General features: G+C 40.6%; 1 protein-coding gene across 7 annotated transcripts in view; it reads right to left on the bottom strand.

Moving 5' to 3' along the window:
- The window catches only part of NRF1 (nuclear respiratory factor 1), a 133,629-nt gene that overhangs the window by 44,599 nt on the left and 62,461 nt on the right, over window positions 1-26,569 (bottom strand). For 6 of the 7 annotated variants that reach the window (XM_059711778.1, XM_059711777.1, XM_059711782.1 and 3 more), the window contains exons 4-5: window positions 25,729-25,855; window positions 14,298-14,438 (exon numbers count right to left, since the gene is read on the bottom strand). In XM_059711778.1, the coding sequence (XP_059567761.1) occupies window positions 14,298-14,438; window positions 25,729-25,855 (268 nt within the window). The remainder of the gene's footprint in view (window positions 1-14,297; window positions 14,439-25,728; window positions 25,856-26,569) is intronic. The other variant, XM_059711781.1, reaches the window with a different exon arrangement.

Here is a 26,569-nt window from a genome sequence, read left to right as displayed (position 1 = left end):
CATATTAGGCTTTTCTTATATAGGAGATATCTACACTAATAAAAGAGAAACATGGTAATTGGTGTACGACTGCTACCCTTTTCATTGGCTAATCAGCGAGATATGCAAATTAACTGTCAGCCAAGATGGCGGCCGGCAGCCAGGAAGCTTGAAACTAACATGAGGCTTGCTTGCTTCAGTGACCGAGGAAACCAACGTTCCCCGCCTGCGGCAGCAGGCCTCTGAGCCTGCAGTTTCAAACATTGTAACAGATACCGCGGGACTTCAGCCAGCAGATTCGCAACATTGTATGCAAAGGCCAGAAACCTACTTTCAGCAGCGGAGGCCTAAGAGCTGGAGCCAAGCCTCAAGCTAAAGCTGGCCCAGAATACAAAAAGAAAAAAAAAGAAAAAAAGGAGCGGTTGGGAACTTCAGTCACTCCCAGCCTGAAAACAGCCCTCAGCCCCTCACCCAGACTGGCCAGGCACCCCAGTGGGGACCCCTACCCTGAATGGTGTGTGACCAGCTGCAAACAGCCATCATCCCCTCATCCAGGCTGGCCAGGCACCCCAATGGGGACCCCCACCCTGATCCAGGACACCCTTCAGGGCAAACCAGCCAGCCCCACCCATGCACCAGGCCTCTACCCTATATAGTAAAAGGGTAATATGCCTCCCAGCACCGGGATCAGCGTGACAGGGGGCAGCGCCCAAACCCCTTGATCGCCCTGCGGCTCTGTGTGTGACAGGGGGCGGGGCCACAACCTCCCTATCCATCCTGCTCTGTTCGTGACAGGGGAAAGCGCCCCAACCCCCTGCTCAGCCCTGCTCTGTGCCTGATAGGGGGGAGCTCCCCAACCCCCGCCCCCTCCACGGGCCCTGCTCTGTGTGTGACGGGTAGAGCCATAACCTCCCCATCGGCCCTGCCCTGAGTGTGAGAGTGGCGGCGCCCCAACCCCCTGATGGGCCCTGCTCTGTGTGTGACAGGGGGTGGTGCCCCAACTCCCCTATCGCCCCTACTCTGTGCGTGACAGGGGGCAGCTCCCCAACCCCCTGATTGGCCCTGCTCTGTGCGTGACAGGGTACAGAGCCCCAATCCCTCTGATGGGCCCTGCTCTGTGAGTGACAGGGGGCAGTGCCCCAACCCCGATTGGCCCTGCTCTGTGCATGACAGGGGGTGGCGCCGCAACCTCCCCATCGACCCTGCCTTGAGTGTGACAGGGGACGGTGCCCCAACCCCCCAATCGGCCCTACCCTGAGCGTGACTGAGGGTGGCATCACAACCTCCCAATCTCCCTGCTCTGTGCATGACGGGGCGGTGCCCCAACTCCCCAATCGGCCCTGCTCTGAGCCCGACCAGGGGCTGCACCTAGGGATTGGGCCTGCTCTCTGCCACCCGGGAGCAGGCCTAAGCCAGCAGGTCGTTATCTCCCAAGGGGTCCCACACTGCAAAAGGGCACAGGCCGGGCTGACCAGGCCTCTAGTATGTATGTATGTGTATATATATATATATATATATATATATATATATATATATATATACCCCACCCCCACCCCCAGGGAGAGAGAGATAGAAACAATGATGCACACCCTCTACTGGGGACAGAGCCCACAACTGGGCATGTACCCCAACAGGGAATCAAACTGTGACCTCCTGATTCATAGATTGATGCTCAACTACTGAGCCACACCGGCTGGGCTCCCCTCTCTTCCTCATCACACATATCCTTGACAGAGCAGTTCCTTAAATATTACATAGCTCCAATGCTCAAAACCCTTCAAATGGCCTTTTGCTATAAACAACCAAACTAGACTCCTCTGTCCAGCTTTTTTTGGGTCCCCCCTCAATTTGGCCTCCTATGACCTCCAGTTCCCAGTAATTCCCAGCAGGCAGCCTTGTTCCTCATTACACAAGTCTCTGCACTATCTATGGACTGCTGAATCCATTCATGTTTCTATGCCTTTTGATATGTTCTCCTTACTGGACTACTTTCTCATGCTACTATTCCAGTGTCACTGTCCATTCCTATTGCCCAGCAAGTCCTACATCCGTTGTGAAATATATCTTGATTACTTTTTGAGTCAGCTTTTTGCATACATCAATAAGATCACGAATTCTATACTCAAACAGCTATGAACCTCAAATCTCTCTGAATCTTAATTTTGTCAACTGCAAAAAGATAATGATAATGGCAAACATACAGGATTAACTGAGAATCTGAGGTAGCTAATAATACATAGTGACTTGGTATTAATAGCTATTTTATTATTATTTCAATCATCAGCCATCTTTTCAAATTCAAAGAAATAGCCACCATTCTGAAAATGGTTTTCTAATACTAAACACACTGTGATATGCACAAAGACATTTATCCTTAGTTTTTCAAAGCAGGTTTGGTGGAAAAAATGCAAAAGGGGGCCTAAGAATAAGCTGATATGTATCCATCCATATAAACATGATTGAGGGAGAAATAAAAATGCTAGAATCAGGAAGGAACAAAATGATCATTAGGACAATTCCTTGCCTTGAGGAAGCAAGCTATTACCAACCCACTCCAATGCACAGGTACTTCAGGTGATTTATTTTGCTGTATCTCTGAGCATTAAAAAAAGGTGTACAAGAAAAAAAGTGTACAAGCAGATTACTAATGGAAATCATCAGAAAATGGGACTCCATAATTAGAGAAAAGAGAGAAGGAACTAGGAAACATCTCAAAGATGTTTTGTGTGCTAGAAATCTCTGGATGGAAATGTTTCAAACTCGTAGGAATAAGAGAGAGACAGAAAAAACAGAAGCAGCACAAAGGGAAGGTTACGTCCACAGGCAACCCCCCCTATTAAGTTAAAAAACAGAATCATAGTGAAATTAACTACTGATGTACAAGTTCCTATTCAGAAGCAGATCTTAGCTTTTTAAAAGTACTAATTATCAACTGCACAAAAGTTCTATGTCAAAACAAGAGGTAAAAAAGCACCTTCTAATATAAAAGTTCACTTTTCAAGTCTGTATACTTTGGGGATGAAGGACATTAAGTACACAGAGATAGTAAGATTTAACTGAAAAAGGCAATTTTCTACCAGTCTATCTTTATATTACCCCACATGAATAGTGCTAAGGCTACAGGAGCCATCAATAAGGGAAATGAGCTGTCCAGCAGAGAAAGAGTTAAACGATTCTTTCCAGAATTCAGCACTGTGCTCTCATTACCAGTTGGATTAATTACTGGTGCTGGAGAGTTTTGGAAACCCAAGCTATTCAATGTGCTTATTAAAGAAGGTTTGTCTTTAATCCGCAGGGGAGACAATCAACAGGATCAGCGAAGTTAAAGCCTGCCCTCTCAGGCTGTCCTCTAATTGGGCAGCAAAAGCTTTCCTGGCCCTTATTCTAATTTTTGACCTCTAGATGGGCTTAAAGTGTCCAGCTTTCTCAGTAAACCCACCTCAAACCAGCAAAGAGTAGAAAATACCACTCCATCCAGGGCACATTCAGCCAAGAAAAAAGCTATCAAATTCATGCCAGTGGCAGTCAAAAGGAAAGATTATGTGGAAACCACAGATGGTTTAAAAAAAAAAGATTTTCTAAAACTCTAAAAAGTTTAATCTGGCTAAAATGACATAATAATTCTTACTCTCCTGGTTTTCCACTTGTAAATTCAGTAATTCTTTGCTGTCCAACATTGCATTATCTTTATATATTCCCAAATCCTCTTTTCTCATTCCTCCTTTGTTCTGCATGTACCCTAGCCTAGGGATTTTGAGGTTCCTGATGTCCATTTATTTTCAGTCCCAAGAAAAGGCTTTTCAAAACAAAATATCAGCCAACTCCCCTCTACTGAAGAGGTCAAAGAATACGTAATGAATTTACACAGAAGGTTGCTGAAATCAAATCATATTGAAAGGTGACGTTTACTATAGCTTACAGGAAAACAGGAATGTGGCAGGGAAGGAAAACTGGAGAATTTTCAGACTGTAGCTTCATTATTTTCATTTAAATTATGAATTCCAGTTTGACAGATCCAATCATATTCAAATAACACTTAAAGGGCAGAGGAAGAAAAGCAAAATGATTTTTTTTGCTCACTATTTGGGATTATCTTTACCACTGATCTCTGTTCAGAGAAATAATGAAAGTGGCTTTCCTTATGAGAAATGCCATTCCCTAGCAGTGCTAGCAGAAACACTGGTTTCTCAATCTCATTTTCCCATAAAACACATTCCTATAGCAACAGGGGAAGAACTCTGGAAGGAAAGGTAAGTTTAGAGAATGCAAGGGACAGCCAGTGAAGATACTCATTTAGAGACTCCTCTTTCAAGCCAACACTTCTGCTCCTCTACATCCACACCCAGCCAACTAGCAAATGGTCACTCTCATTAATCAAAATGCTCTTAACACTCTGCCTTCTCTTCGAGTCTCACGTTGGTCAATTTCTGCTAGCTTATACCGAATGTACTCTTTTGTACAAATATTTAAATAAATAAAGTCAAAGTCCTCTTTTTGATTCACCCCCCTCCAAACCAGTCACCTGTCCAGAGGCATTAGTTTGATAAACATCCTTCCTTAACAGTCAAATTCTATGCATTTACATAAATATATACTGGAGAGACACAGTTTGACATGATGAGAGAAAACACAAATGGTACCATACTGTACATATTCTACAACACACTTTTCCCACTCAACATTTCAACATAGAGATCTTCTCATTAGGTAGTACAATTAAAATAATCTCATTAAAAAATAATTGCCTAGCATTCAAGGTGTAGATTTTTCCATTTTATTTAACAGTTCTATTGATAAATATTTAGGTTGTTTGTAGTGCATGTACATGCTTCTCTGTACACACAGGAGTGTATAATGTATTTCTCTAGCAGAAAGTGGAACTGCTGGTTAACAAGGGTATACGCACTTAACATTTTAATAGATACTGCCCAACTGTCCTTCAAAAAGACTTTGCCAATCCCAAATACAATGCATGTTGATCCTCGTTTTTTCATACCTTCCCTCACATTTTATTATTACCAAGCTTTCTTTTTTTGGCTCATCGGATGTGGAAGAAATTGTTCATTTTATTTATTTCTTAAATATATTTTTATTGATTTCAGAGTGGAAGGGAGAGGGAGAGGGAGAGGGAGAGGGAGAGGGAGAGGGAGAGGGAGAGGGAGAGGGAGAGGGAGAGGGAGAGGGAGAGGGAGAGGGAGAGGGAGAGGGAGATAGAAACATCAATGATGAGAGAGAATCACTGATTGGCTGCCTCCTGCACACCCCCTACTGGGGATTGAGCCTGCAACCTGGTCATGTGCCCTGACAGAAAATCGAACCGTGACCTCCTGGTTCACACTCAATCACTGAGCCTTGCTGGCTGGGCAAAGTTGTTTATTTTAATTGCCATTACTAATGAGGTTGAGAATCTTTTTTATGTTTATCGATTGTCTTTTCTTTTGTGAACTGATTAGAATGCTTCGCTTATTTTTCTAGTTATCTTTTTCTTGATTTGAAGAAAATATCAATCTGTTCTCGACATTAATTTTTTGTCATATAATTTGTAAGTATTTTCCTCTAGTCTAGTTATATCTTGAATATGAGATTTATGTGCCTATTCCCTTCCCCTAGTATTCCTAAATATACCCTTATTTTTTTACTCTAGTCACGATAAGCCATGTCCTATTTAAAAGCACATCCAATTTTTTGTTGCCTTTATATTCTCTTAACCTCATCTTGCCTATCTAATATTTACAAAATGTGGGATGGTACCATATATATAAACACTTTTAAAAAAATAATTTTAGACAGTAAGGAAAACCTACTTTGCATATAGATTCTGACTATAGTAAGAAGCAGCAGTTTCAAACTGTTATCCACAATAGTGGTTCTCAAAGTTGGTTGCACACTGGAATCGCCTTGGGACATTAAACCTACAGATGCCTGAATCTCATCCCCAGAGATTCCGATTTAATTGGTCTGAAGTGTGGCCTGGCACTAGGATTTAAGTTCCCCAGGTGATTCTATTGTGCAGTCAAGTTAGAGGACCACTAAAATAAAATAATTTTTATCCAGACCTGCTTCAAATACTTTTATATATTGGGGTAAAATATACACAAAATTTACCACTTAATATATATAACTTAGTGGCATTAAGTACAATCATAATATGTACAACCATCACCACTATGTATTTCCATAACTTATTCATCATCACCCATTAAACAGTAACTCCCATTTCTACTTTCCACAGCCCCTGGTAACCTCTACTCTACTTTCTGTCTCTCTGAATTTGCCCATTCTAGATACCAGTAGCTCATGTAAGTGGAATCACACATCTGTCCTTTGTGTTTGGCTTGTTTCACGTAGCATAATGCTTCTACTCTTTGAGCAGAAGAGGCCAGACCTATGCTTTTTCAAAACAAAACAACACTCAAAAAACCTAAATTGAAAACTAATGTTTTCTAAGTAAAACATGTTAAGCCCTGTGAATAACTTCTCCCTGATGAAGCAATCACTGTGCTGAATGTTTCTGAAGGTTTCCCTGAAAACTGGTGAAGAATTACTATCCTGTTGCATCATCACTCCAAGGGAATATTAAAGCAACAGAGACTGCCCCAGTGAGAGTAAGAGAGGACAGTAAGCTCAAGGTGGGGAGAGGGAGCAGAGAAGGGAAAAAAGAGTGGATTTCAACCAGTAATAAAACTGGTCTTTCCAGAGATATTTCTTCTGTAATTATAATGTTTGCCTGAATCTCTTCTAACACAAATTCTAAAAATATTCACAACCTCCTAAGAACAAGAGAATCCTATAGGACTCAAGTGTGGTAAGAGCAGAACTGATGTTCCACTAGCAAAATCATAATTATTACTTAAAGACTCTTTTAAAAAACTCCTTCGAGTCAAAGTGTAGTCTGGGAATCAGCACTTAGGCATCACCGGGGCGCTTGCTTCGAGGCAGAACCTCAGGTCCCATCCCACACCTACTGATTCCGTCTGCATTTAAACAGACTCTCAGGGAGTTCCTATGCACTCTGAGTTTGAGAAACATGTCTCTGGTCTGAAGTATTCTAGAAAATGTTGCTAACCAGGCTTTCAAAACCCCTGAAAAAGAGGACTTTATTATTTCATTGTAAATGAATTCTGGGGTTGGAGAATGGACACCAAATTAAAATTTCTTCTAAGTCTTCCTCAACCTCCTTCACTTCTTATGCAAGGAGGCAGACAGATATGGGAGTTCTATCTAGCCAGCATGCTTCAAGTTGCCTAGTTTTCATTATGTCATTAAAAATACAACAGAGCTATGTGTTTTTTTATACATTAAAGGACTTAATCAGAACTCTCTCCCTCTCCCTTCCTCTCTGTAATCAATAAAAAAAAACCCTTTTTTAAAAAAAGAGTATTTTATCAGGATCAATATACATTAAAAATATAAGAACAGAAGCTTTTCAGGTAAACATTCTATTTACTAATATAGAATTATACTTTTATTTTTTTTATTTATTCTTTAAATATATTTTTATTGATTTCAGAGAGGAAAGGAGAGGGAGAAAGAGATAGAAACATCAATGATGAGGGAGAATCATTGATTGGCTGCCTCCTGCACGCCCAACACTGGGGATCAAGCCAGCAACTCTGGCATGTGCTCTGATCAGGAATTGAACTGTGACCTCCTGGTTCATAGGTTGACGCTCAACCACTAAGCCAGGCCGGCAGGGCATGTTGCTCTTCTTGGGCACAGAGCAGGGCCGATCAGGGGGTTGGGGTGCCGCACCCTGTGACACACAGAGCCGCAGGGCGATCTGGGGGTTGGGGAGCTCCCCCCTATCAGGCACAGAGCAGGGCTGAGCAGGGGGTTGGGGCGCCTTCCCCTGTCACAAACAGAGCAGGGCGGATAGGGAGGTTGTGGCCGCGCCCCCTGTCACACACAGAGCCGCAGGGCAATCAGGGGGTTTGGGTGCTGCCCCCTATCACGCTGATCCCAGTGCCGGGAGGCCTCACGGCTCCGCTGATCCTGGTGCTGGGAGGCATATTAGAGGCCTGGTGCATGGGTGGGGGCTGGCTGGTTTGTCCTGAAGGGTGTCCTGGATCAGGGTGGGGGTCCCGCTTGGGTGCCTGGCCAGCCTGGATGAGGGGATGATGGCTGTTTGCAGCTGGTCACACACCCTTCAGGGTGGGGGTCCCCACTGGGGTGCCTGGCCAGTCTGGGTGAGGGGCTGAGGGCTGTTTTCAGGCTGGTGGGTGACTGAAGCACCCAACCTCTCCTTTTTTTCTTTTTTTTCTTTTTATTCTTGGCCAGCTTTAGCTCTGGCTCCAGCTCTTAGGCCTCCGCTGCTGAAAGCAGGTTTCTGGCCTTTGTTTACCTTCTGCATTTGAAACAATGTTGCGATCCTGCTGCCTGAAGCCCAGCGACTAAAGCAGGTTTCTGGGGTTTTGTTTAGCTTCTATATTTGTAACATAGTTGCTTAGAGTTGCAGCTCAGAGGCCGGCAGTAGCAGGCGGGGAACGTTGGAGTCCTCCGTCACTGAAGCAAGCAAGCCTCATGTTTGCTTCCAGCTGCCTGGCTGTCGGCCGCCATCTTGGCTGGCAGTTAATTTGCATATTGCCCTGATTAGCCAATGGGAAGGGTAGCAGTCGTACGCTAAATACCATGTTTCTCTTTTATTATATAGGATTTTATAACCCTCATCCAATGATATACTTCCATTAATTTTGAGTGAGAAAAAAACATTGATGTGAGAAACATCAATCGGCCAACTGCAATCATGGTATGTACCCTGACAGCCTTTTTGTGTACAGGATGCTCCAACCAACAGAGTCACCTAGCCAGGGCGGTGGATATATCTCCATCTCCCCAACCCCCCACCCCACCAGCAAATTAGAAAAATTTAATGACTCCATATATTCTTTATAATTAGTGTTTTGGGTTTCTCGGGATAAATTCCCAGAAATAAAATCTCTCGGTATAAGGCAGTTCCATTTTTAATTTTTTGAGGGAACTCCATACTACTTTCCACAGTGGCCACACCAATCTGCATTCCTAACAATGGCACATGAGGGTTCCCTTTTCTCCACATCCTCACCAACGCTTGTTTGTTGGTTTATTGATGATAGCCATTCTGACAGGCGTGAGGTGATACCTCACTGTGGTTTTAATTTGCATTTCTCTTATGATTAGTGATATTGAGCATTTTTTCATGTCTATTAGCCATCTGTATGTCCTCTTTGGAGAAGTGTCTATTCAAGGTCCTCTTTTCCATTTCTTAATGGGATTGTTTGTTTTTTTAGTTTAAGTTTCATAAGTTCTTTATAAATTTTGGATATTAATATTATCAGGTATATCATTAGTGAATATGTTCTCCTTTTCAGTAGGTTGACTTTTCATTTTGTTGATAATTTCCTCTGCTGTACAGAAACTTTTTAGTTTGATGTATGTAGTCCCTCTTGTTTATTTTTTTGTTTCCCTTGCCTGAGGAGATCTATCAGAAAAAATACTGCTATGAGAAAAGTCCAAGATTTAACTGCCTCCTATGTTTTCTTCTAGGAGTTTTATGGTTTCGAGTCTAACATTTAAGTCTTTATTCCATTTTGAGTTTGTTCTTATGTATGGTGTAAGAAGGTGGTCTAATTTAGTTATTTTGCACATATCTGTCTAATTTTCTGAATGCCATTCTTTGTCAAATATCGACAATATAGGCTTGGATTTATTTCTGGGCTCTCTAGTCTGTTTCATTGTTCTAAACATCTGTCTTTATGTTAGTATCATGCTGTTTTGATTACTATGGCCTATGGCAGTGATGGCGAACCTTTTGAGCTCGGCGTGTCAGCATTTTGAAAAACCCTAACTTAACTCTGGTGCCGTGTCACATATAGAATTTTTAAAATATTTGCAACCATAGTAAAACAAAGACTTATATTTTTGATATTTATTTTATATCTTTTTTTTTTTAGAAGAATATTTTCTTTTTTTTAATATATTTTATTGATTTTTCACAGAGAGGAAGGGAGAGAGATAGAAAACTAGAAACATCGATGAGAGAGAAACATCGATCAGCTGCCTCAGCTGCCTCCAGCACATCTCCCACTGGGGATGTGCCCGCAACCCAGGTACATGCCCTTGACCGGAATCGAACCTGGGACCTTTCAGTCCGTAGGCTGACGCTCTATCCACTGAGCCAAACCGGTTTCGGCTATTTTATATCTTTAAATGCCATTTAACAAAGAAAAATCAACCTAAAAAATGAGTTCGCGTGTCATCTCTGACACGTGTGTCATAGGTTCGCCATCACTGTCCTGTAGTATACTAGTAGTTTGATATCAGGTAGTGTGATACCTTGAACTTTGTTCTTTCTCAAGATTGCTGTGGCTATTTGGGTCTTTTGTGGTTCCATATACATTTTTGGAATAATTATTCTAGTTCTGTGAAACACAACATTGGTATCCTGATAGGCATTGCACTGAATCTATAGATTGCTTTGGGTAGTGTGGACATTATATTTATTTATTATTTAATATATTTTTATTGATTTCAGAGAGAAAGGGAGAGGGAGAGATAGAAACATCAATGATGAGATAGATCACTGATCAGCTGTCTCTTACATGCCCCACACTGGGGACCGAGCCTGCAACCCGGACATGTGCCCTGACTGGGAATCGAACTGTGACTTCCTGGTTCATATACCACTGAGCCAGGCCGGCTGGGCAGTAGTATGGACATTTTAATGATGTTAATTCTTACTATCCATGAACATGGTATATGCTTCCATTTATTTATTGATTTGTATCTTCTTCAATTTCTTTCTTCAGACTTATTTTCCAAGTACAAGTCTTTTACATTCCTGGTTAAGTTTATTCCTATGGTTGTTTTTTGTTTTTAAGTAATTTTGGAAGGGATGTTTTTTTAGTTTCCTTTTCTGATAGTTCATTACGGGTGTACACAAATACAACTGCTTTCTTGGTATTTATTTTATATCCTGTTACTTTACTGAATTCATTATCAGTTCTAGTAGGTTTTTTTGGTGGAATCTTTAGGGTTCTCTAATAGTAACATGTCATCTGCAAATAATGATAGTTTTTCTTCTTCCTTTCCAATTGGAATGACTTTTATTTCTTCTTCTTGTCTGATTGCTATGGCTAGGACTTCCAGTACTATGTTGAATAAGTGGTGAAAGCGGATATCCCTGTCTTTTTCTGATCTTTAAGGAAAAGCTTGTAGTTTTTGCCCATTGAGTATGATGTTAGCTGTGGGTCTGTCATACATGGCCTCTATTACATTGAGGTATGTTCCTTCTATTTCCACTTTGCTGAGAGTTTTTATCATAAATGGATGGTAGATTTTATCAAATGCTTTTTCTGCATCTATTGATATGATCATGTGGTTTTTATCTTTCATTTTGTTTATGTGGTGTATCACATTTATTGTTTGAGAATGTTGGGCCAACCTTGCATCCCCAGGAATAAATCCAACTTGATCATGGTGTATAATCTTTTTAATGTATTTGTTGGATCCTCTTTGCTAATATTTTGTTGAGGACTGGAAACAACAGTTTCAAATGTTTTATCTCTAACACGATAATTAAACTATTTGCTCTGACTTTTGTGGCCATCAGCCAATTCTCGTGATTATCAGTGTCCAAGATTATTTCAACCTAGCACCTCAACTGTGACAAGTGGGGGAAAATGCCCATCACAGGACAGGATTCTACCTAACTGCGTTCTCAATTAGAAGCTTATTCGGCTTTAGATGTACTTTATACCTGAGATACAGAATAAATTCTTTACATCAATTAGATTTAAAAAAAAATCACCTCATGTTTTCTTTAACCAGTCAGAATGGCCCTAGGAACAGAATAATAGCAGGTATGAAATGGCAGAAAAAGTTTACATAATGTCTTCCTTTTTGAACCATTATTTAGAGATCATTCAAGTATCCACAGAAAGATCTCAATTTAGCTTTATATTTATAAAATGTTGTATTACTTCAGACCAAGTCTCTAGTTCAGACTTAGTAGGAAGAAAAGTGTTCCTCCCTAGCAGCAGCAGCAGCGTCTGTACCGAGCGAATCCCATTCAGGAACCTCACAATTCAGTTACCCACTACGCTGAATTCATTTCTGCTCTGCCCCCTGCATCATCCACTAGACAGATACTGACCAAGTATTATTTAGAATACACATGTTATTTAGGTGTTGGGCAGCTGTACTGGACAGTAATGAAAAACAGGAACTAAGACCCTGCTGGAGAGACAGGCCACAGATAAGTACAGCAGGTTCTCAAAGAATGCCATCTCATTATAATATTGATGAGATACTATGGGCACTTGACTCTTGTTTATATCAATTAGCCTATGGTAAAACTGGTTTCCTTGTATGTCATTTCGCTTAAAGTTGCAGAACCTATCAAAAATGTTAAGCGAGCCAAAACCGGTTTGGCTCAGTGGATAGAGCGTCGGCCTGCGGACTGAAAGGTCCCAGGTTCGATTCCGGTCAAGGGCATGTACCTGGGTTGCGGGCACATCCCCAGTGGGAGATGTGCAGGAGGCAGCTGATCGATGTTTCTCTCCCATCGATGTTTCTAACTATCTATCTCTCTCCCTTCCTCTCTGTAAAAAATCAATAAAAATATATTTTAAAAAAAAATGTTAAGTGAGAACTTATGTTACAAAGACAATAAAATACAGGATGTATTAGGTAGTGACTTGATGGGAGAAGAAAACTTCATTAGATGAGACAAGAAAGGTGATATCTGAGCTACAGTTTGAATAAGGTAAGCTCCATCACACAATGCTCTGGGAGAAAAATGTTGCAGGCAGAGGGAATAGCAAAAGTAAAAGAATGAGCTTGGGTGTCTAACAAAAAGAAGAGGGCCAGTTTGGCCGTAGCACACTACCCGAGGGGAGGAATGGACAATGAGGCTGAAAGAGGTCAGATTACATAGGGTCTCAGAGGCCATAGCAAAATCTGATTTTGAACCGAGAAATAGTGGAAATCCACTAAAGGGCTTAAACAAGAGTGACATGACCTCATTTGTTGTTGTTTTTTTTAAATCTCAGGTGGTTCTGTTGAGCATGGCCTGCAGCAGAGCAAGAGTGGCAGCAAGGAGATCAACAAAATTGATCAACTGAAATAGTCTATGTGAGAGATGGTGAAGGCTTGGGCTAGGGTGTGATGGGAACTGAGAAGAATAATCAGATTCAAGGTATATTTCAAGGTGAATTGACATATCTTGCTAATAATTAGATGTGGTTGGTAGGGGGATGAGGGCAAAACAGGGAAATCAAGGATTTACTTCTATGATGGGATATGAGCAACCAGATGGACAATGGCATCATTAACTGACATGGGTATAGGGGAGGAAGAGATTTGGAGAGTGTAGTGGGTGGGGGCATTCATAGGTTCTGTTTTGGGCATCTGGTATTAAGGATCTAATAGTAGTGGTATAAGCTGGGGTGTAAACAGAATATAGATGGGATACAAAGTCCACAGGACAGGATTAGATCACTTGGAGAGAAATAAAGATAGAGCTCTGGAACATGCCAACACAGACCAGGTAAGAAGAGGAAGAAAAGCCAGCAGAAGAGGGAGGATCCACCGAGTAGGAGAATATTCAGGAGAATGTGGGGTCACAGAAACTGTTAAGAAGAAAGAAGTAATCAACTGTGTTAAATGCTGCTGGAAGACAGGAAAAGGAAAGAAAACTCTCAACTGGATTTAGCAACGTGTATTAATAAAATAAAGTGAGAAAATATGTTATAAAAAGGCATTTAGCTTTGTTTAAGCTATCACTTTTAAAGTTAAAAATTTTTAAAGAAACAATCTCAGCAACATTCCTGATGTATCAGGCTCAGTACATTCTGACTTCCCTTCTGAAAGGAAGAGGAGGGGAGCAATCAGTAAGGTGTCCTTCTGAGCTTTCCATCCTCATTCCCTGGAGAGGGAGCCTTCCTTGGCAGTAGTGTGGTGGGACTCAGAATGTGCACAGACAGAGGAGCAGCTCAGCCCAAAATAGGCGAAAGTTTACTTGCTCCACTTTACTGTGATTCATCCAAGTCCTAACAGTCTCCTTTCCAAACCAACTCCAAGCTAAGTTTCTTTCGCTAACCCAAGGACCCAAGAGGCAGTAAAAAACTGCCAACAGAAGGAGGAGGCTACATCCATGTCCCTGGTGGGGAGCCTTCTTCTGGCACAACATTTTCTTTCCCAAGGCTTCTCCTATTTCACTATAAGCTCCCGGCTGAATCTCACTCTAGTGGTATCACTGAGGACAAAACCAAGGAAAGTCACCTGAGGCCCACCCACACCGGTGCCACTGTCTTTGTGTCTCCTCACCTCCCACCCCTTACCTGGGTCATTTTATCCACAGAGACTGGAATTCCATCGATGGTGAGAGGCGGCAACTCTGAGTTAACTTCCTGTGGCACAGGGGCGTGTTCCGCTAGGGCGGACTCCAGGTCTTCCAGGATCATGCTCTTGTACTTACGCACCTGCAGGGAATTAGGGCAGAAGTAAACAAGATGCCCAACAACCAGGGAGGGATGGTGCAAAGCCATTAGCGAGTGGGTGGGGCTGGTCTCCCTCAGCCAGTACAGAACCCTAAGAACAAACACTTCTACAACTAGCAGATAAAAACACCCACTGGCCCCAAAGACACCACAATGTACAGAATTAAATGAAAAGAAATTACAGGGAGCCCTATCCAGTTTTCTCAGTGGTTAGAGCATCAGCTCATGGACTGAAGAGTTGTGGGTTCGAATCCGGTCACGGGCACGTACCTCAGATGCAGGTTTGCTCCCCGGGCCTGGTCAGGATGGGTGGGGGAGGCAACCAATCGATGTGTCCCTCTTATGTCGATGTTTCTCTCTGTTTCTCCCCCTCCCTCCACTCTCTAAAAATCAATCAATGGAAAAAAATCCTTGGGTAAGGATTTACAAAGAAAACAAACAAACAAAATTTACTGGTAACAACAGTAAAAAGGAAAAAAGCTTTTACAGAAATACTGCTTCTCAGTTAAAATCATGTTTTCTGTCAATGCTGGCTCCATCACTTGTTCTAGATCTAATAGGAATGGCTTTCATTATATGGCATTTCCCGGAACATTTGATAAAACCTAGCTGTGGCAGTTAAACGCCAAAATCATTTTCAAGATGACCAAAAGCTTGTCTCTAAAACTTCTGTTACTTTCCTGCAAAGCCAGACTGCAAAGAAGCTGACATCAGACAAAAAACACACAGAGGTGAATATTGTAGCTGGGTGGCAAAGGTGCCACTGTTAGTAAGACCCAAGGCCAGAGAGAGCCCCACAGGTCAGGTCCTCCTCCTTTCTGGTACTTCCTGATGACAGAGGTGAACTTCAAACCCATGATGCCTTTGTGGCTCTGACAAGCACTGGTCTGAACCAGTATTGTTCTGAGTCCACTCTTTCCACTGCTAGTGAAAGGACGCTCAAAAGACAGAGAACTTAACAGCAGCACATTTGTACGTGCACACATTCTTCTATGGTGAGCAGAAACGGTAGAGAGACACTGGATCCTACAAGCAACAATAATAGGTTCATTCACTTGCAAGAATGCACAAGGGGGATGAGAAAGCCTTTGGGGATAACAAAGAAGCCATGGAATTATGAAAATGTGACAACATGGGATAGACAATTAACTTGCATTCAGATCTCAAGCCATTAACTTAGGAAAAAAGGGAAGATAAAATGAGATTTGCTCAGAAGTTACAACAATATTTGAGTCCTAGGTTTTCTACTAAGTGGACTGGACTCTCAATCAGGACATACTTCCTTATAAATATCTCATTATAAGGATTCAAAAAACAAAGATTCCCATACTCCACCTCCAGCATGTGAAAAAGTAAAAATTATTGTTGGCCACAAAGTACAACTTTTGCAGTTATAGAACTTTGCAAATAGGTCAACAATGAAATGGATAAAAGAAAAATAGTGCAAACATGTAGAATCATTATCACTCTAAAAATTCAGTTTTATCCTAGTTTCTAATAAAAAAAGAAATTTTCAAAAAATTTACTAACTTATTTATTGTAATATAAGCAGCTGGTGCTGCCATGGCAACTTTAAGGATTTACATTTTTCTGCTTTCTAGGTTTCTGTATCCCGGGTAGAGTTTTTATACTACCGACCCAGAGAAAAACTGAACCTTATAAACCTAAGTTCTAGTCTTTTTTAAAATATATTTGTATTGATTTTCAGAGAGGAAGGATAAGGGAGAGATAGAAACATCAATGATAAGAATTCATTAACTGGCTGCCTCCTGCACACTCTCTACTGGGGATTGAGCCCACAACCTGGGCATGTGCTCTGACCAGGAATCAAACCGTTACCTCGTGGTTCATGAGTGGACACTCAACCACTGAGCTACCAGGGTAGGTTCCAGTCTTTGAATTTTAATGTATCAGGTTAAATCATTATATTAGTAGTAGGATCATATAGTAAGAGTTAATGATAATATATAAAAATTAATTTCATTGTGCTGAAAACACCGGGCATTTGAAGATGGGAAATTATTAGATTATTACTATGTAATTAGCTAGTTTCAAACTATTTCATCCATTTTTATGGGTTAGTAAACTACAGGAATTCATATTCAGGCATTTAGCTAAACTTATCAGTGCTAGGTAATTCCTTAAAAATATCTTGAGATTAAAAACAAAACAAAACATGGTAATTAAAGATGGCGGCATAGGTAAACACTGGAAATTGCTGCCTCGCACAACCACTTCAAAAATACAACTAAAAGACAAAATGGACATCATCCAGAACCACAGGAAGGCTGGCCGAGTGGAAATTCTACAACTAGAAGGAAAGAGAAAAGCACACTGAGACTTAGAGGAGGTGCGGTGTGGAAGTAAAGTGCAGAGGTACAGAGACGCACGTGGAAAGGGCGCACTCAGAAAAGCTGGCAACTGAGGACATGGCTGTCTTTTTCAATCGGGAGGGAGATACAAGCTCCCAACTGCTCTGAACGCCAGTTCCGGGCGAGTCTCTGGGGACCCAGACTCATACGGGGAGAAACTGGACTGTCTGGCATCAGGTGGAACTCAAGGACAGCTTTCTCTCAGAGGTGCTTGCAGAGATTACCGCGGAACAGTGAGACCTGGGGCCTCTTGGGGCAGGGCTGAGGATCAGCCATAGCTGTTTGCTTTGGCCCTGTTGATTCCCTAGACCCCCACCCCACCCAAGCTGTGCGCAGAGGCTTTTGCATATGAATGCCCTGGCCCTTTGCAATCTAAAATTACCTAACTAACTGCAGCTGGTCAGAGAGACACAGAACATCCAAAAGAAGGCCCAAGGCCCCACAGCACCTTGCATTGCTTCACAGCTGGGCCTCATCTGGGCACCTCCAAACCCCAAACAAGGGAGAGGAATCTGCAGATCTCTCCGTAGCTCCTTCTGGGTAGCCTCAGGCAGAGGCTAAATTAACACCTCCTTAGAGATCCAAGAGCCAGTGTACCTAGTGGTCAGAGTGGGACCATCCAGCTTACAACTCCTCAGATCCATAAGGGACACATTCAGGGGGCAGACTCAGTGAGCACCAAAGCCCCACTGAAGCAAGTCTTGCCCCAGAAGGGTGTCTCCAGCACAGAAGTTGTCCCACCATAACCACAGCTGATTCTCACAGCTAATTGGCCTGGAGGTCAATTCCTCCCAGTGAAACCTACAACAGTCAAGGCTTAACTACAACAAGACTGTGCACACAGCGCACAAAGGGTGCACCAAGAGTGTCTACCTCAGGTAATTGGGGAGGCTGAGCCACTGGGCTCTATAGGACACCTAGCACACAAAGCCACTCTACCAACACGGAAGCATAAAAAATGCGGCGACAAAGAAACAGGTCACAAATGACAGAAATGGAGGAAAGCAAACTACTGGATATAGAGTTCAAAACCAGACTTTTAAGGTTTTTCAAGAATTTTCTAGAAACCGCCAATAAATTTAGTGAGACCCTCGAGGATATGAAAAAGGACCAACTAGAAATTAAGCATACACTGACTGAAATAAAGAATAATATACAGAGATCCAACAGCAGACAAGAGGATCCCAAGAATCAAGTCAAAGATTTGAAATACGAAGAAGTAAAAAGCATTCAACCGGAAAAGCAAAAAGAAAAAAGAATCCAAAAATATGAAGATAGTGTAAGGAGCCTCTGGGACAACTTCAAGCGTCCCAACATCTGAATTATAGGGGTGCCAGAAGAAGAGAGAGAGCAAGATGTTGAAAACCTATTTGAAGAAATAATGACAGAAAACTTCCCCTACCTGGTGAAAGAAATAGGCTTACAAGTCCAGGAAGCGCAGAGAACCCCAAACAAAAGGAATCCAAAGAGGACCACACCAAGACACATCATAATTAAAATGCCAAGGGCAAAAGACAAAGAGAAAATCTTAAAAGCAGCAAGAGAAAAAAAGTCAGTTACCTACAAGGGCGTACCCATACGATTGTCAGCTGATTTCTCAACAGAAACTATGCAGGCCAGAAGGGAATGGCAAGAAATATTCAAAGTGATGAATAGCAAGAACTTACAACCAAGATTACTTTATCTAGCAAAGCTATCATTCAGAATTGAAGGTCAGATAAAGAGCTTCACAGATAAGAAAAAGCTAAAGGAGTTCATCACTACCAAACCAGTATTATATGAAATGCTGAAAGGTATCCTTTAAGAAGAGGAAGAAGAAAAAGGTAAAAATAAAAATTGAACAACAAATAAATATCTATCAACAAGTGAATCTAAAAATCAAGTGAATAAATAATTTGATGAACAGAATAAACTGGTGAATATAATAGAATCAGGGGCATAGAAAGGGAATGCACTGACAATCCTCAGGGGGGAAGGGGTGTAGGGGGTGTGGGAAGAGACTGGACAAAAATCATACACCTATGGATGAGGACAGTGGTGGGGGGAGGGGTAATGGCAGAGGGTGGGGTGGGAACCGGGTAGAGGGGAGCATTGGGGGGGGGGGGGGGGGGAGGAACAACTGTAATAATCTGAACAATAAAGATTTAATTAAAAACAAAACAAAAAAACATGATGGTAGGGCATCCCTCAGAGAAATTTACAAAAAAACTTCACGTATGACCACAATATTTTTTAATTAAATTTTTTTCAATTACAGTTTACATTCAATATCATTTTGTATTAGTTTCAGGTGCACAGCACAGTAGTTGGATAATCATATATACTTTACAAAGTGGTTCCCCAATACTTAAGTACCTCCTGACACCATACATAGGTATTACAGTATTATTGACTATACTAGAGACCCGGTGCATGGATTCATGCACTGGTGGGGTCCCTTGGCCTGGCCTGCACCCTCTTGCAATCCAGGACCCTTCAGGGGATGTTGAAGAGCTGGTTTCGGCCCAATCCCTGCAGGCCAGGCCAAGGGACCCCACTGGGGCACAAATCCGTGCACCGGGCCTCTAGTATGCATATAAGATCTCTGGTTAATCTCATCGCACCCTCCCCACTTCCCTCTGAAACTCATCAGTTTGTTCCATGTTTCCATGCCAGTGGTTTCCACTCCTGCGTTGAGCGTCTGCCCCCTGGTAGTTAGTGCACGTCATAGCTACCAGCCAGTCGACTGGTCACTAAGGCTTTTATATATGTAAATTCCCTATACTGTACTTTATATATCCCCGTGACTATTTTGTGACTACCAATTTGTACTTCTTAATCCCTTCACCTTTTTTTACCCAGTTCCTCAACCCCTCTCCCCTCTGGCAACCATCAGTCTTTTTTCTGTATCCATGAGTCTGTTTCTGCTTTGTTTGTTCACTTATTTTTCTCTTTAGATTCTGTATATAAATGAAATTATATGGTATTTGACTTTCTCTGTCTGACTTATTTCACTTAGCATAATACCCTCTAGGTCCATCTAGGCTGTTGCAAGTGGTAAGATCACATTCTTTTTTATGGCTAAGTAATATTACATTATAGATATGTACCATCACTTTTTTATCCCCTCATCTACTGATGGGCACTTGGGCTGCTTCCGTATCTTGGTTACTGTAGATAATGCTGCAATGAACATAGGAGTGCATATATTCTTTTGATTTAGTGTCTTGGGTTTCTTTGGATATACCCAGAAGTGGAATCACTGGGTCACACGAGGCAGTTCCATTATAAATTTTGTGAGGCACCTCCATACTGTGTTCCATAGTGACTGTGCCAATTTGCATTCCCACCAACAGTTCCCTTTTCTCCACATCCTAACATGTTTGTTGATTTATTGAAGATGGCCATTCTGACAGGTGCGAGGTGGTATCTCATGGTTTTAATATGTATTTCCCTGATGATTAGTGACAGTGAGCATCTTTTCATATGTCTATTGGCCATCTGTATATGTCCTCTTTGGAGAAGTGTCTATTCAGGTCCTTTTCTCATTTTTTAACCAGACTGGGTTATTTCTTTGTTCTTACTGTTGAGTTGTATGAGTTCTTTATAAAGTTTGGATATTAACCCCTAATTGGATGTATCATTGCTGAGTATCTTGTCCCATTCAGTAGGTTGTCTTTTCATTTTGTCTATGGTTTCCTTTGCTGTGCAAAAACTTTTTAGTTTGATGTAGTCCCTATTGTTTATTTTCCCTTTTGCTTCACTTGGCTGAGGAGACACATCAGAAAAAATATTGCTATTGGAAATGTCTAAGAATTTACTGCCCATGTTTCTTCTAAGAGTTTTATGGTTTCAAGTCTTACATTTAAGTCTTCAATCTATTTTGAGTTTATTCCTGTATGTGGTGTAAGAAGGTGGTCTCATTTCATTTTTCTGCATGCATGTGTTCAATTTTCCAACGCATTTATTGAAAAGGCTATCTTTGTGTTATTGTATATTCTTGCCCCCTTTGTGAAATATTAATGGACCATGTAAGCATGGGTTTATTCCTGGGATCTCTATCCTATTCAATTGATCTCTGTCTGTTTTTATGCCAATACCATGCTGTTTGATTGGTATGGCTACAATCGTTTGGAAGTTGTTTATTTGTTTTTTCAATGTTTTTATTGACTTGTGAGAGAGAAAGGAGAGGGAGAGAGAGAGAAACATCAGTTGCCTCCTGTATTCACCGACTGGGAATCGAACTCGAGAGCTTTTGGTGCATGGGACAACGCTCAAACAACTGAACCACATGGGCCAGGGCTGGAAGTATTTTTATGTCTGTTTTGTGTTATTTGTATTTTCAATATACATATAAATAACTTTTCTTTCTTCTTTAAAAACTACATATAAACATATGCACATATAAATGAAGTTTCTTACTCTTATTTCCTACTTCCCCATCAATCACTCACTCACACACTCCCTCCCCCTCCAGGTGCTCTGATTAACCTCTTTTCTTAGTTCTGCATGTCTGACCAGGATGGGGAACAAGGGAGGTGACTTTTGCAGTTCAACAGCACCAGAATAATGCCTTTAAATGGCCTCTTTCCTCCCCAGAAAGAGCTAGTAGTAGCAACAATGAGTGTTTGCTTATAAACAACCATCCTGACCTTTCACAGGACTGTAGAGAACTGGGAGCTAGCTCTATTTGTTCCCCTTTAGAAGAGAAGGCAAAGACTAAGAAAATGAGACTGAATTTGAAACTTCATATTAATACCCTGGACAAATCTATGGAAGATGTGGTTCTCTATCACCTTCAATGCAAATCCTAGAGTGACTTAACCTGGCTTTATTATTCACAAGTTGGGGAACTTGGGCAAATCACTTAACCTCTCTGAACTAATACTCTCATTTACAAAATGAAATGTTAATATACCTACACTTCAGCGTTATTGCCAGAATTGAGAATATGTATACTTTAAAGCTTTGTAAATCGGCTATACTAAACAAGCATTAGTTACAACAATCCTCTGCACTCAACAATTCCATAAGCATGTAGAAAATGCAGATTTACTTTTAAAGTCGAACCAAACTCTATATATGGTTCTATAACCTACTTTTCTCATTTAATACATTTTCACCATCTGAAAAATGTTAATAGAAAGATCTGGGTCATCATGTTTAATGGCAGTGTAATTGTCCTATCTATAGATGAGCCACCAATTTAACAAATCCCTTATCTTTGAAGTTTGAGGTTACTTTCAATTTTTAAAAATACTATAAAGATACTATAAAGATAGCGTGACTAATACCCTTACACATACATCTTTGCTCATTTAACCAATTATTTCTTTTTAAAAATATTTTTTGTTATTGATTTCAGAGAGGAAGGGAGAGGGAGAGAGAAATATCAATGATGAGAGAGAACCATCATTGGCTGCTCCCTGAACACCCCACACTGGGGATCAAGCCCCCAACCCGGGCATGTGCCCTGACCAGGAATCAAACCACGACCTCCCGGTTCATAGGTCTACGCTCAACCACTGAGCCACGCCGGCCAGGCCTAAGCAATTATTTCTTAAGAATAAAATTTTAAAAGGAAACTGGGTTAAAAAGTATACATTTGGGGCACTTTTTATAACTTTTTAAAAAACAGTTTATTGATTTTTACAGAGAGAGTAAGGGAGAGGGAGAGAGAAACATTGATGTGAGAGTGTAACATCAATCAGCTGCCCCTTGCATGCCCCTATAGGGGAACAACCTGAGTATGTGCCCTTGACTGGGAATTGAACCAGCAACCTTTTGGTGCACAGGACGACGCTGAACCAATTGAGTCACACCACCAAGGCTTTGGGGCACTTTTTATACCAGTAGCCAATCTGTCCTCCAGGAAATTACACCAGTAATCTGCCTGTTTGACATGTCAATTTATATGTTTTAAAAAACTATATTTTTTTATTGATTTCAGAGAGGAAGGGAGAAGGAAAGAGGGATAGAAACATCAGTGATGAGAGAGAATCATTGATCGGCTCCCTCATGCACGCCCCGTACTAGGAATTGAGCCCGCAACCTGGGCATGTGCCCTGACTGGAATCAAACCGTGACTTTCTGGTTCATAGGTTGATGCTCAACATCTGAGCCATGCTAGGGCAAGTTATACATCTTTTTCATGTTTGCCAACATGAGGTAATTTGGGTAGAACACAGTGTGAAGAATTAAACAAAACCCTAAAAAATATAAGAAATATTTCAATCTATTATAAGTCCAGTACATTTTTAAATCACCCATCAACAAACTCTTAAAATAATAAGAAATCCACATTCCAAAGATGCACAGTCCTATTGAATTTTAATTTTTCCAGAGTTCTCAGCAGCTCCAGCTAGAAGAGCAAAAAGGAAGAATGATGATGGCTTCAGGAAATAGAAAATGCTAATGTCACAGTTTTTAAGTTATTAAATGAGATAATACATGCCAAGTGCTTATAACTATACCTAGAACATAGTAAGCACTCAATAAATGTTACACATTACTATAAAATCTAAATTATTTTTAACTGTTAGTAATGTGAGAGTATGTGCAATATAGTGCATAATTGATTATGGTAAACAATGGGGTCTAATTCTTTAATACTTGCCTGTAATTCAGTGTATATAAGTTTAAGGAATATTCTGTACCTTGAAGGTATAACAAAAGTCACCTTTTCACTTTCTTAATATTATCATTTGTAGCTACTTGGAACATTTGTAACTGTAAGTATGCCACATAAATTAAAGAGTTAGGTTTTTATTTGGGTTGTTATTCCAATCTGAAAGAAATCTTTGTCTTAACAAGGAAGTTTAACCCATTTATATTTATGGTTTATAACATAAGTAGTTTCATTAATATTAGCTTGTTCTATGCCTTGTGTTTTGTTTTGAATTCCTTCCCTTTTTTCTATCTTTTGTATATAGCCTTGGTTTTCTTTCCTCTTTAGTGTTCTGGAAGAAATATTTTGCTTCTTATTCTATTGGTATTTATTCTTTAGCCATACTTATTAAATGTCAGTCAATGGGAAAATATCTACTTCTTTTTACCTTATTCTAGTCTATCAAACGACTGTTCTTGTTTCATAAAATCTATATATCTTTTTGTATTATATGGACAATTCCAACAGTTTTCTAAAGCTTTCTTTTGTATTTTTCAGTGAGGAATTTTCAGAAGTATTTTTCTGAGTCTTCTAGGTAAGTCTTTTTTGTTGTTGTTGTTAATCCTCACCCAAGGATATTTTTCCACTGATTTTTAGAGAGAGTGGAAGGGAGGGGGGGGGGGGAGAGAGAGAGAGAGAGAGAAAGAAACATCCATGTAAGAGAAACACTTCCACTGGAAGCACCCTGATCGGAGATAGAGTCTGCAACCAAGGTACATGCCTTCGACCAGAATCAAACCTGCGACCCTTCAGTCCGCGGGCCGATGCTCTAGCCACTAAACCAGTGGTTCTCAACCTGTGGGTCGCGACCCCTTTGGCGGTCGAACGACTCTTTCACGGGGTCACCTAAGACCATCCTGCATATCAGATATTTACATTACAATTCGTAACAGTAGCAACATTACAGTTATGAAGTAGCAACGAAAATAATTTTATGGTTGGGTCACAACATGAGGAACTGTATTTAAAGGGCCAGAAGGTTGAGAACCACTGCACTAAACCAAACTCGGCAGGGCTTTTAGCCGAGTCTTTTTTCACAGATCACATTAGTAGAACAATATTTAAACTTTTTAATACTGCAGAAGAGAAGACATGCCCAGATTTCAGGTCTATCAACAGTATGATACTAAGGACTGCTTGTCAGGCACTATTGTGAACTAGAAGCTTTCTACCATATTCCTCTAAGGAAAGGTCCTAATGTGCAACCTATTCTAGGGTCTCAGGAATTCTGGGGAAACCTCAAAACAAAACTTAAAAACATTAAGGAAGAACCACAACATCTGTGTGTGTGGAAAAACACATAGAACAACTAATAAAATCTCAAGTGATTAGTAATTCTGAATCCTTGAAATGTCCACATTCAATATGGGAGAAAACTGACAAATGTAATTTTGAGGGAATAGATTTTATCCTAATAAAAACAAAATTCAATTTAAATCTGGACAGATCTTTATTCTACTAATAATTCAAAGTTATTTCAGCCAGAGAAAAAGTAGTTCATATAAGTAAATAGTATTTTCATAAAGTTACCTATGGACAGGTAAACGATCAAAATATTTAAGTATATATCAAAATTAAAGCAATGTTAAGCCGAGACCAGTTTGGCTCAGTGGATAGAGCGTCGGCCTGCGGACTGAAAGGTCCTGGGTTCGATTCCGGTCAAGGGCATGTACCTGGGTTGCGGGCACATCCCTGGTGGGAGATGTGCAGGAGGCAGCTGATCGATGTTTCTATCTCATCGATGTTTCTAGCTCTCTAGCTCTCTCCCTTCCTCTCTGTAAAAAATCAATAAAATATATTTTTTTAAAAAAAATTTAAAAAAAAGCAATGTTAAGTCAAATCTTGAATAAATGTAAGAGATTTTAAATATGCAACTCAAATATCAGCAATGAATAAAGTGCTCCCAGCTTTGCCTCATGAAGTTTATATATCTTGGAATTATCTACCATTTTGTTTCTGACATAAATCAGCAACTTTCTTACAAAATTCTACATTGATTTCTTAACAAACAGATTACCATTTTTTCCCATTGTGTCTGGTGAGGTAAAATACCTTGTCATTGGAAGTAGAAAGAGACATAATCATTTTTATTTTTATTTGCATAAAGTGGTTTGAAAACCCCATTCCCCACTCCCATCCTGGATGAGAGGATGTTAGAAGTAATAATTAGTATGCTACACAGAAGATCATAAGAATGTGAACAACAACTCACAGAAAGTAAAGGGTATCTGAGAACACAGCTCAGTTCTCTTACCACATTCTCCAATGGTGCTGCACCAAATACTTTAAAGACTGGGTTGGGTTTGGAGGGTGAGATACAGAGGACAATAGCTTGCTGTCCCACTCGAGTAGTATATTCATCTAATGTGGCTCGAAGTTTCCTGATTCAGGGAATGAAAAGAGAAATTATAAATCAGTTTAAAAAGAAAAATTATAGTGATGACAGACACAAAATTTACTTTGACTTGAGACAATTTATTCTCACTAGATACATTAGTCTATCCTTTTAAGGGACTAGTGAATCATGCCAATTCAAATGAAGTGAAGCCAATATATCTAAAATAAAGTTTTCCATCTTTCTCCAAAACCATGTACTGTTTTATCTATGTTCCTCATAGCAAATATATGTCTATAAATAATACATTCTAATTCCTCCTGCCTGTACTATCATTAAAGGAAATGAGAAGAATTGCCCATCTAGTGATATATAACCTATATGTTTGCTGAAGCTACTGTTAGTACTTTTCAAGCTTTCCTTTAGTTTCGTATAATCTTCTTATGTTCTTAATGTAGACTGTTTTCTAGCTTTTATCACATATCATTCACAGGGGCTGGCACTCCATTAGGAATCAACATTCCAATAAATACTAAAAAATTTGGATGTAGTATTTAAAATACTATAAGAAAAAAGTTCTAGAACATTTTATAAATTTCTTACCATCTATAATAATAAAAGGGTAATATGCTAATTAGACCAGATGTCATTCTGGATGTCCTTCCTGACGAAGCCGGGGTGGAGGGAAGCCAGCCCGGGTCCCGGGTCCCGGGTCCCGGGTGCCTGCGGGTGGCCGGAGGGAAGCCAGGGAAGCCAGCCC

The sequence above is a fragment of the Myotis daubentonii genome, chromosome 10 (genome assembly GCF_963259705.1).
Source record: "Myotis daubentonii chromosome 10, mMyoDau2.1, whole genome shotgun sequence".
NCBI lineage: Eukaryota > Metazoa > Chordata > Mammalia > Chiroptera > Vespertilionidae > Myotis > Myotis daubentonii.
The sequence above is the reverse complement of the archived record's forward strand: the minus strand, read 5'-3'. Positions and strand labels throughout refer to the sequence as shown.